The 12,500-nt window shown below is 42.8% G+C and overlaps 1 protein-coding gene across 2 annotated transcripts in view; it reads right to left on the reverse strand.

Annotated features, from left to right (window-relative positions):
* The window catches only part of pacs1 (phosphofurin acidic cluster sorting protein 1), a 139,963-nt gene that overhangs the window by 64,931 nt on the left and 62,532 nt on the right, over positions 1–12,500 (reverse strand). For both annotated transcript variants that reach the window (XM_080742175.1, XM_080742174.1), the window contains exon 2: positions 2,710–2,797. In XM_080742175.1, coding sequence (XP_080598301.1) covers positions 2,710–2,797 — 88 coding nt within the window. The remainder of the gene's footprint in view (positions 1–2,709; positions 2,798–12,500) is intronic.

The following is a 12,500-nucleotide window of genomic DNA, read 5'->3' on the forward strand; positions in this document are numbered from 1 at the left end:
TCGCCAAACAACTAAGTATAAATCAGGCTATAAAGATGATGAGTGCAAGAGACACAGAGAGAGAGAGGACTGGGTGTAAGAGTGCATGAGGACAAGTGAAAAACAGAGACACTGTAGTGTGTGTGTGTGTGTGTGCGTGCGTGCGTGTGTTTGAGAGAGAGAATGAAGGAAGAAACCATCGTCGTGAGATCGTCACGAGGAGGAATATGACATTATTGCCGCTCAAGGGCTCTCATCGGCTACGTGCTGAGAGAAAAGAAAGAGGCAGGCAAGGAATGGAGAAAAGTGAGAGAGCAAAGCATGAAAGAAGGAGGGAACGAAGAAAACAATTATGGGTGGTGGTGGGGGGGGGGGGGGTTAAGGAAAGAGAGAAGTGACGCAGAGCCAGAGAGGGGATATTGCATCAAAAGAGACAAGAGACTAAAATGGTGTGGAGGAAGAGAAGAACCAAAAACAACATGGAGGAAGAATTGAAACATGTGTGTTTTGGTTTCATTACATACTGTACAGTAAGAGGTTCTCTAACATTTTCATGTCAAAGACGTCCCCAAATTGATGAGGGGAAAGACACTGGAGCAGTTCGGACAATTAAAGACTTTTATTTAGGTGCTAGTACAAAAAAATAATCTCTTTTGACCTTCCTGGAAAGACCAAAATGTCAGTCATTATTTTTTGTACCAGCACCTAAATGAAAGGCTTCACTTGTCCGGGCTGCTCCAGTGTCTTTCTCCTCTGCTACTGCTGTCCCCGCTCTTGTGACGCACCGCACTAGCTGTTTTAGGCTGAGGCGCGCCGGTAGAACGCCTTGGTTCTCAAGTCCCCAAATTGATATTGTATTTGGCCACAGAACCCATCTGAATGGATTTTGTGACAGGTACGCCTGTAAGAGAGGCTTTGTCAACATTCATTTGTAGTGAATGTACACACAAACACATGCTCATAGATCCTCATTTAGATCATGAATTATTTTTATACTGAAGGCAAGCTAAATCTAAGCTTCTATGTTTTATGTATCCTCTTATACCCATATTTAACTTTTGGTGTTTTTTCATAAATTAACACCCTATTGATCACACTACAGCGTTACACAAAAGTATCAATAGTAGCAGAACTGCAAATTCAAGCTTTTGAGCTTGTAGATGTGCTAATTTTGCAGTTTTTGAATTTGAATCCTCAAAAGTAATAGTTTTGGAGATTATATGCAATCTACAAGATCTCATCCTGTGCTTGGGCTTAAGTGTAAACTGCATTTGCCATCAGTCTGCCAGTTAAGTACTTCTTGTTAAGACTGTCATGATGTTAACAATATCAGCTTCACCCTCTATTGATATATCAATCTCTTCCGTCCACACAACACTAAATGACAGGCGTGAATAAGTGTGAAACTTTGGAATATTGACAGGCGTTAAGATGGACTGCTAAGCATCGCTGCTGCTGAGTTAGCAGTACATTCTAACCCTGCACATTCCTAGATGATCAGTGATGTATCTGCAGCAAACATTACAGTAGATACACAGTTAATAATAGGATATTGTAATATTTTGTCTGCTTGAGAGGATCAAAATGGAAGTAAGATCTGGACTGTATTGTGTGGTGCACTGAAGTGCACATTGCTCTCACTTGCTCTTACTATTTCAATATGAAAGGTACCATAGTCCATAATACTACAGTACTTTGTTTGGGTCTGTTCAGCAATAAAAATGTCAATGCATGCCATCATGCACATGACAGTCACACAGCCTGCTCTACCAAAGATTCACTAAGCATATGCCGTGTACACACAACACATAACCCAAAGTCTGAAAATACTTTGAGTGCACACATCCCAGAGTATGAGCTTGTTGTGTTGTGTGTGATTGTGGCTTTTGTGGTTTTCACATACACTGGTCAAACCACCAGGGTGTCCCACTGTAAAAGCCAATAAATGTACAGTATGCACCATGCACGCCCAAGCCAAAAGCAGATACACGATACAAATGATGATGCTGGACAAATGTGACAACTGACAATGAGAGAGATTAATGAAGCAGAAATATGATATGCCACTTGACACTTGCAAAACGCATTAGTCAGCAACGTTTTGACCTCAAGTTTGGTCAGCCCACACTCACTCACTAGGGCATTCACGAATAGTGATTTTTAGTATTCGAATTATTCTACCTCAATAGTTCTACCGAATAGTCGAATATTCGACAGGACTGGCCAAACTGTCAAATATTAAGTAAGCAAGAGGCAAACATTGTGAAAATAGCCGATCTAATGTACATGTTCACAACACCTTGCGTTGCGAGGCGTCGTGAGCATCTATTTTCACGATATTTATCTGCAGAACCGAGTCACATTAATGCAATACCTGCTCGTCAGGGTGGGGGTCCCCAGTTCAAATAAGTTTATTTTGGGGGTCACGGCCTAAAAAAGTTTGAGAACCCCTGGTATAGAGCATTAACAAATTCATCCACCAGGGGCATTGACAACTCATTCTTATGACTTCCTATCTAGCCAAGCTTTATAAACTATATATTTTTTAAAGAGAAAACAATACAATTTTTTTTTTTAAATAAGCGAATATTCGACTTCGGTGAACAACGTGGAATAGTGACTTTGATATTCGAATATTCTAATATTTGGTGAATGCCCTACTGTCCATTGCATAGTGCATAGATAACATCTTTCCAGTCCCTTTCTTGTCTGACGGCACGGCTGGTTTACCTGTAGTTTGACAGCAATGACCACAGAGGTGAGGTCTTTGTCGAGTTCCTTTAGCATGATCAGCTTCTTCAGGGTCAGGTTGAAGAGCCTGCAGAGAAAGCACACGCACAAACACCAAGGCATAATTAGCTGAATGATCAATAAGAAATGTGGTCTTCAGTCCATGTCAGGTAAATAAATCAAATGAAATAACTCAAATGGAAAAAAACATCAATATTTCATCATTCAAGGTCTCAACCGCTATTATGAAGTAGATGAACCGACACCAGCTAACGATTGCATTTACAATCTGTAATTTGATTTGATGACAGCATGTTATTATAACCATAGCCCGAGCTTGAACGCCATCAAATTACTATGATTCTTTTTTTACTAGGGCATAATGGATGCATCAAATACTTAATATTACACAAAGTTACAGAATGAGGCATTAAATGAAAATGAAAAAATAAGGCAAAAGATTAAATCTTGAACAATTGGAACACTGCGTAACAAACACAAACACAAACACAAACACACACACGCGCAAATATACCATATACGGGTCCAATGTGTGAAATACAATTATGTTAGTAGTTACCGTAATTGATAAATGTACATATAATCCATCCATACAGTATTATGCATTATTGTACTCTACATACTGTGCATGTATACATTTATATTGTCTCTGTCAGGTGGAAACCTCATACCGGTATGTCCAAAACTGTTACTTTCCAGTATGCAATTTAAAAAAATTAGCAGATCTACAAGCTCGGAAGCAAGATCAAGCAAGATCAGATCTACAAGCACACAGCACCGCGTTGTGTACTTGTAGATCTGCTATTTTCATAGTTTTGTGTGCGACAGTCTTGTATGATGAAGCAGGGCTTTACTTTACGAGAAATACAAAAAAAAAGTACAAAGTTTAAACTCAACAGTGAAGATATTGACAGACTATACATATTTAGAGTTCTCAGTTTCAGCCCATCGGCTAGGGCCGGCATATTCATCCATATACCGTACATTTACTGTTGATAGTGTGTTTATTAATCCATGAAGCCAATGTTTTGGGAGAGAAGAAAGGAAGAAAGTGATGAGAGGAGAGGAGACAAGAAGAGAGGAGGAGAAATGATACGTCAGCAGGGAAGAGAAGAGCAGGAGACAGGATGAGAAGGGAAGGGAACACAGGAGGACTTAAAACATCAAGACCGGGAACAAATTATTACTTTAGCCGTTATTTTATGCTTTAACTATTGAAAAATAGCAGATATACAAGCTCACAGTGCCGCGCTGTGAGCTGGCAGATCTGCTATTTTTTTTAAATCGTGAAGATTTGTGCAAGTCTTTCAAACATAGCATTTCTACAAGCTCATAATCTGCTATTTTTCAATAGCTAAAAGTATAAAATAATGTCAGGTCCCAATGGGTTTAAAAATGGAAAGTAAGAAAGAAAGAGAAGCTGGAACAAAATAAAAGAACAGAACTGATAGATTTAATGACAGGGGAGATTTAGAGAACAGATCAATGCTTCAAACAGGAGAGAAGTGGTGAAATAGTCGCAGCCAAAAAAGTGCTGATCACGCACACACACACACACACACACACACACACACACACACACACACACACACACACACACACACACACACACACACACACACACACACACACACACACACACACACACACACACACACACACACACACACACACACACACACACACACACACACACACACACACACACACACACACACACACACTAATGACTCCAGTAAAGATTAAAGGCAGACAGAGTGGACAGATAGGACAGCGGCCCAGTTCCAAATGTAGCGCTGCTCCCTTTCGCGGCGCCCTCATTGACAGCAGGCCAGGGCTCTCTCTCTCTCTCTCTCTCTCTCTCTACACCTTCCAACCTAACTCTCTTGCTCATTATTACTGTATACCTGGGCCCCGTCCCAGATCTGCCTCTTCTCAGCAGCACCAAACAACCGTGCTGTAATAATCATAGAAGTATAGATGCAATCATACTGTAGAACCGTTATGTAGATATAGTAAACCATTGGTTCTATAAGTGGGGTCCGGGGATCCCCAGGCGTCCTTGAGGGAGTTCCAGGGGGTCCCCTGCTAAATGATGGAAACAAATGGACCCTTATGGGTAATTTGGGTATGTAACTCAGAGAGTACAAATGGAACCAACTTGTACACTCTCAGAGTTACATATACTACCAGTAAAGCCTCTATCAGAGTTCAGGGTGAAGAGCTATTCACTTCACCGCGGTGTAGTTTTCTAGCTATCACCTAAAATCAAACCTCGGTTCGAAGTGGAGCGGTGAATTTGAGCAGTTCCAGGTCTATGTTTTTGATTCTATGTGTTCTAAATCTATGAATTCTGTCCTAGATCTATAACACAGTGATGTTGCTAGCTTTTTAATGTAATGAGTCCCGGGACTCAAGAGGGGTCTTTCAGATGGGTCCCAGGGACATTTTATGAGTCACACAAAAAATCAACGAGTCAATGTAATTTTTCATAAAGTGTAGCATTTAACTTGTGTTAACCCTAACCCTTTAATATGTGCAGTATATGCAGACATAGAACAGTGCAAAGTGTATGCAAAATGAAATAGGACCTACATTAATAAAATAAGATAAAATAAAGACCAGTAATTCCCAACTGATACTTTTACTCCACTAAATCTCGGATCCGAACTTTACTCCACTACATTCATTACAAAACTTGATAGTTATTAGTTAGTTTGTAGATTTTGATTTATACAAATCATACATTAACCACTTCAGCTGTAGCCTATATATATTTGGCCATTTAAATAGCTCACATTGTGAGCTTGTAGATTTGCCATTAAAAATATTTGTATACACTTGAAATGGGACATTCACAATGAGTACTTTTACTTTTGGTACTTTAAGTACATTTTGATATCAATACTTTTGTGCTTTTACGCACAAAAGTAAAAAACAAAAAGTTTTTTGTTCTGGTAGCTGCAGAGAAAGGTCCTTGTCCAAATGTCCTCCTGCATGTGGTTGTGTATGAGTGAATAATGAAGATGAGTTGTCGATGCTTGCTTGGTCCCAGTGGTGTTTGTTGACTTTAAGATAACACTGTGTCGTTACTGAGGAATGTCAACAATGTTGCCAGGTTTGCTCATTATAAGTGACTTTGGTCTTCTTTTCCTGTAAAGTCTCTAGTTGCGAATTGCTTTTATTTGGGCTTGTTTCTGAAGTATAGTTGCTTATGTGGCTTGCTTTCAACATGCTTTTAGAAAATAGCGAATGTAATATAGGTCAAGTGGTGAAACCTTTGGGCTCGTTTTCATAGACCTGTTTGCTTGTTTCACTCACAGAATCTGGCAACCGTGGCTTCTCCCCTCTGTGTGTGTGTTGCTTGTTTTTGGAGTGAGTGTGGGGGGTGGGCCGTGTGTGCATGCGTTTGTGTAGTGTGTGTGTGTGTGTGTGTGTGTGTGTGTGTGGGGGGGGGGGGGGGGGGCGGTGCGTGCGTTTGTGTAGTGTAGTGTAGTGTGTGTGTGTGTGTGTGTGTGTGTGTGTGTGTGTGAGTGCGTGCGTAGTGTGTGTGTGTGTGTGTGGGGGGGGGGGGGGGGTGCGTGCGTTTGTGTAGTGTGTGTGAGAGTGTGGGGGGCGGGCCGTGTGTGCATGCGTTTGTGTAGTGTGTGTGTGTGTGTGTGTGTGTGTGTGTGTGTGTGTGTGTGTGTGTGTGTGTGTGTGTGTGTGTGTGTGTGCGCGTGCGCGCGTGCGTTTGTGTAGTGAGTGTGTGTGTGTGTGTGTGTGTGTGTGTGTGTGTGTGTGTGTGTGTGTGTGTGTGTGTGTGTGTGTGTGTGTGTGTGTGTGTGTGTGTGTGTGTGTGTGTGTGTGTGTGTGCGTGCGTGCGTCGCGCGCGCGCGCGCTTGTGTGTGCGTGCGTGCGTAGTGTGTGTGTGTGTGTGTGTGTGTGTGTGTGTGTGTGTGTGTGTGTGTGTGTGTGTGTTCCTTGCACATGTGAGTGAGTGCTGAGGTGAGTGTGCCTGGCCTGCACAAAACAGCGCCCCTCCTTTAACTAGTGTGTTGTGTGTGGCCACTCAAGGTATTGCCAGACTACGGACACGGCCAGCCAGCCAGCCACCCAGCCAGCCACCCAGCCACCCAGCCACCCACCCACATACCCACGGATATACCTGTCTATTGGGAGCGTTTTCACCGCTCCAAAAATACATAACAAAGCCTAGGTGATAGCTAGGAAACTACAATGAGGTGAAGTGAATAACTCTTCACCCTGGACTCTGTTAGAGCCTTAAGACACCCTAAGGGTGCACATGGGTGCGTGCACATGGCTGCTTTGGCAAGTATACCCTTCTGCCTAGCTGGTCGAGTCATCACTGTGATGTCAGAACAGGTCAGCTATATCCATATATATGGAGTCTGTGAGGTCAGATGTAGAGGTATTATTGACCAGCTCCATACGTATATGGAGATCTATTTTACAATATAGATTGGGGTCTCCGAGATAGAATTGCTAGTAAATGGGGGTCGGTAGCCTACAATGCATGTCAAACTATGGGGGTCCTTGAAATGATTGGGAACCACTGCTAGAACCGTAAGAATCTACTCTTATGGGGATCCTAATGGGACTCTGTGTCAACTTGGGGGTCCTTGTTATGAAAAAGTTTGAGAACCACTGCAGTAAACATACTGTAGCTAGACCATTTCCCCCGTGAATGACTTACCGATGATTAGTTTTTCTCCATAGTCATTAAAAATTAATTGGTAGGCAGGTTTCTGACCCGTCCATTGATCACCACCAGAGACACAAGAGTGAGAAGATGGAAAGTGTGCTATTATCTTATAATGATGAGCGTTGGTGTGGACCAATTATGATCATAGTCTATTCCTAGAGTCAAATAACATTGATTGCCTCAACTCAAGAATTCCTAGGGCTTTCAACCAAATAATGCCACAGACCACCGGTATGGTCCAGGATGATTGCTGATTTTCTTACCGACTGTCCTTTAAAGAAAATCAGCAATCATCACATTCATATGGTAAATAAAATGGTAAATGGTGCATTTATATAGTGCCTTTATCCAAGGCGCTTTACAGAGATTGTACATTACATTCACCCATTCACACACACATTCATACACCGATTGCGGAGGAAACCATGCAAGGCACCAACCTACTCACCGGGAGCAACAAGGGGTTCAGAGTCTTGCTCAAGGACTCTTCGACACCAACTCTAGGGGAGCCCGGGATCGAACTAGGAACCCTTCGGGAAAACCTAAGGGTTCTAAGACGGCAACTCTACCCCTGAGCCACTGCCGCCCCCATATGTATGTACTGTAGCCACTCCATTCCAGATGTACAGTACACCTACCTACTGTACATCCAAAGGCTGCTTTATAACATCCGCTTTATGAACCAAACACTATACTGCAGCACAAAGCCCACCTCCAACCTCATCTACAGCTATCTCAAAGTTGTATCCATCAATCACAGAGGGCAAGCCAGGCCAAGCCAACAAGAAACAAAATAAATAAATGGATTTTACGATAGGCCAGGTGGATAAGTGCAGGTTTTGCTTACACTCACTGGAATGGAGCGGAATGAATCAGGGTTGGTGGGGGGTGGGGGAAGGTGCCAGGGGTTGATTCGGGGCCCCCAGCAGGCCAAGTCATTGAAGAGGTGAGGAGGTTATCTATTGTCACTGTCGGGCAGAAACCTTGTATCTCCAAGTTTACATTTTGATGTTCTTTTTTTATAAAGTAAAGCCCTGCTTCACCGTACAAGAGTGCCTCTAGTGAAAATAGCAGCTATACAAGCACACAACGCCTTGCGGCGGGAGGCATTGTGTGCTTGTAGTCTATTTTTCCCTATTTTAAATGAATTTTAAAATGATGAATACAAAAAGAACAGTTTCCAACAAGGTTTCCACCCAACAACAACGTTATGGTTTCTATTGGCAAAACTGCACAACTACAGTTGTCACTATAAGGGACTTACAGATAATAACACAGACAGTTAATAAGCTACCGATGCTCCTGTAAATGTTTTATGCCAGCACCGACCGGGTAGTCCATCAACCTGTGATACTGCATTAAGGCTAAGCCTTATATTATACCTTTAGGAAGCCGCTATAAAAAGGGTTATTATTATGACAAATGTACGCTGCTTAAATCACGCTTCAGAGGTCCAGCGGTAGCTATAGACGGCTGACGTCCCTCGTTCTGTCTGGTCTGGCGAGCACCGTAGCAGATGGTAATGTGGCATTTGCCACTTGGTTGGGTGATGATGGATGCGGAACTGCAAGATGCAGAAGGGATTTATCATGATAATACTCTAAAGCATTCCAGTGAATCCCAAACTTTTAAGCTCAAGACCCAAAGGAGGAATTAGACGTTTGTCCAGGACCCAGAGACTAGTGAAAATACAGCAGAAAAGGCTGAAGTTTGACCAGTTTTTATAGTATAGTTTGTTGATTACTTTTGATCCAGTAATGGTCTTTTTTTCTTTTCTAGCCTTCTTACTTTCTTTTTTTAGGCCAGGCGTTGAGAGCAATGTAGATCAGCTATTTTCACAATATTTATTCTGTGGAACAAGACATGTAATGCCTCAATAATAATAATATTTAGGTCACGGCCCGATACGTTTGAGAACCTGGACCACTATACTGTATGTCTCTATACTGTAAATATACTGTGCGTGCGTGTGTGTGTCTCTACTAGGGATGTGAAAAAAAATCGGAAATCGACGCGTCGATCGACTCACGCTCTCCGCGACTCAAAAAGTACGAGTCGAAAAGTCGAAAAATATATATATTTTTTTATTTTTCAAAAGTTTTTCCCCCAAAAAAGGTTTTAATCGTTCAAAAACGTTATAAGCGTTAATGTTTTCCATATGTGAGAGGACCGTGTGTGTGTGTGTGTGTGTGTGTGTGTGTGTGTGTGTGTGTGTGTGTGTGTGTGTGTGTGTGTGTATGTGTGTGTATGTGTCGGAGACGAGTGCATGCCGCCTGCATGTGTTGTGCATTCGCATGCATGCGGCGCTAGTCAGGTCCGCGGACTACTGGTTGAGAAACACTGCTGGACCGTGCTGATGTGCGCGTCATAGCAGTGCGCGCTGACTTGCCTGACTGTATCTCTATGGACTGGATGCTTTTGTTTACCTCCTGCCTCTGCATGCACGCTTGACACGAAAGCTCGCTTGTTAATGGCAGCGTCGCAGTTGTGTGCGATGATCACAAACCACACTACTCGTCGTTAACGTTAATGCGACACACCGGGGATATATGAGAGCGAGCGGTCAGCGCTCCCGCACGTTCCATGGACTTATTGTCACTCCGCTTCTAGTCTCTAGAGAACAGACTCCATGCTAACAAGGAAGAGCAATTATGTATTATCATTATTATTAGGGCTTTGATGCAAGTTCTGATGGGTGCAGCATACGTTGTGTTGTTTAAAGTAATGCGCCGTTGTGCTGCTCTCCTCTCAGCTGCTGCTTAGCGAAAAAAAAAGTGAAAAAGTCGATCGACGCGTCGATTTTCGGCCGCGACGCGTCGATTCGCCAATAATGCGTCGATTAACATCCCTAGTCTCTACAGGTGTGTATGTCACAGTTAAATAAAGGTTCTGTGCCTCAGGCTGAGAGTGTTTTCCCAGCAGTCGGTGCAGTGCAGTGCAGCGCTGCTGTTTGCCTCTCCATGTACTGAAGTTGTTTACAGTGGAACACAGCATGGAGGGGCGAGAGAGCAGGTAGAGAGAGGTACAGAGAGAGAGAGAGAGACAGAGAGAGAGAGAGAGAGAGAGAGAGAGAGAGAGAGAGATTCAATACTTCTTAAAGTTCCAATTGTCACTTCCCTGTCAGCTGAGGGCCGCCAAAATATTTGGTGGAAAACCATTGCTCTAAAAAAAAAAATCAGCACCATTGAGAGCCTCCCGACGTTGCATCGTTGCCTGGTATGGTATGGGATAGGGATGGGACGATAATCGTCATTATCGTTTACCGTGATAAAAAACACGATAATCGTATCGTGGAGATTTATATTTAACGTGAAATGGGTTAGGGTTAGTGCGTCATGCACTGGGATCAATAAAATCACGGTCACCTTTTATTGCATATTATCCGGTATTGGTAAAAAACAGACTTGGAAATAACGTACTTGATAAAGTCCCGATCAAATCTCTTTGCCAAAAAAATAGCAGATCTACAAGGTCAAGTTGTGAGCTCTTAGAGCTGCTATTCTTTGGCAAATGATCCGACCAGGATTATGGATGTTGGGGATGTTTTGATTATCCATTTGTACACTCTCAGAGTTATAGTCCTCTTATCGTCGTTGTCGGGTGGAAACCTTGTATGTCCAAAAGCGTTCGTTTTGTATAATTTAAAAAATTAACTAAACTAGTGAAAACAGCCAATCTACAAGCACACAACGCCTCGCGGTTTTCACTACTTTTGTGTGACGGCCTTGTCTGATGAAGCAGGGCTTTACTTCGCGGAAAAAACATACAAATTTGAAACTTGGAGATACAAGGTTTCTGCCCGACAGTGAACGTTATGGTCATGCAGGGCTGGCTCTTGTGTTCCTGGTCATATTATTGTCCACTCATTTTGTGTGTCAGTGGACAGACAGACTCCTTCCCCCCCTACAGAGCAGACATATGTGCCGAGCGGTGCTTGGCCAAGAGGAAAGCAGAACATCAAAGAGTCTCACCACTTCAGCCACAATATGTTCACTGCTACTGTGCCCACCGCCGGGCAGGTGACACTGACTGCAGCATCGAAATAGGGCCAGAATTAGGGACAGTTTTCCACATAGCCAGGCCATCAGGCTGCTGAAATTAAACACTCTTATCATGAATATCCCAGTAGTGTTGTGACTTGTACTGTACATACATACAAACTTAGTTGCAATAGGTGTATTTTATCATCTGCGGTGAAGAGGACATGGAGTTTGTCCTGGCTAACTGCCAAAGCCTCCCTTTGTCACATCAAGTCACACAGAAAAAGAAGCTAAATACCATAAACACTTAAAACCTATACATGGTTTGGGCAGTAATGGGCACTACATTAAATAGCCAGTCTACAAGCACATAATGCGTCGCATTGCACCACATTGTGAGATTGTATACCCATTATTTCCTGCGAAAGTTTCCCACAATAGAGAAGCTGGGGTTTAGGTGAATGTATAGAAAACGACCACAAATACTGCTGTTCCGACAGTTATCCCCAAATCTCATTACTAACACTTGATTCCCCTCGGGTTCACGCTTATTCTCTCGCTTATTCTGCTTTACTCTGATCTCTCACCCTCTCTGTCTAGAGCGTCTGCTAAATGCAAAAAAAACTGTGAGTAGAAGAAAATTGGATTCCAAGTGTCTGTCTGTGTGTGTGTGTGTGTGTGTCAGTCTGTCTCCTTATCTGACCGTCTGTCCCTAACTGAACCTCAGCTGCTGCAGTTAAAGGACAACTCCGCCCGAAATCACTTCTAGGCTCATTTTCCTACTTATATTGATCCAAAATGACTGTCCATGGGGTCTATTAGGCACAAATGCCCCTGTTGTCCAGTTTCCCCAGCAGAACCCAGCAGCTCTCCTAGCATAGAGTGGAGCCTATAAGCCTATCACTATTATACTATTTGTTGTGGTCAAATGTGATTTATTTTTTCATGGATGTGTTACTAGTTGTCATTACAAACACATCCATGCCTTGGTTGTCCCACACAAGCCACCACAATCTCATAAATCATGTTTTGGGGTGAGCATTCTGCACAACTGCCAATGAAAGTGACTGTACTGGCCAATCACA

The sequence above is a fragment of the Nannobrachium achirus genome (genome assembly GCF_963921795.1).
Source record: "Nannobrachium achirus genome assembly, chromosome: 14".
Classification (NCBI taxonomy): Eukaryota; Metazoa; Chordata; class Actinopteri; order Myctophiformes; family Myctophidae; genus Nannobrachium; species Nannobrachium achirus.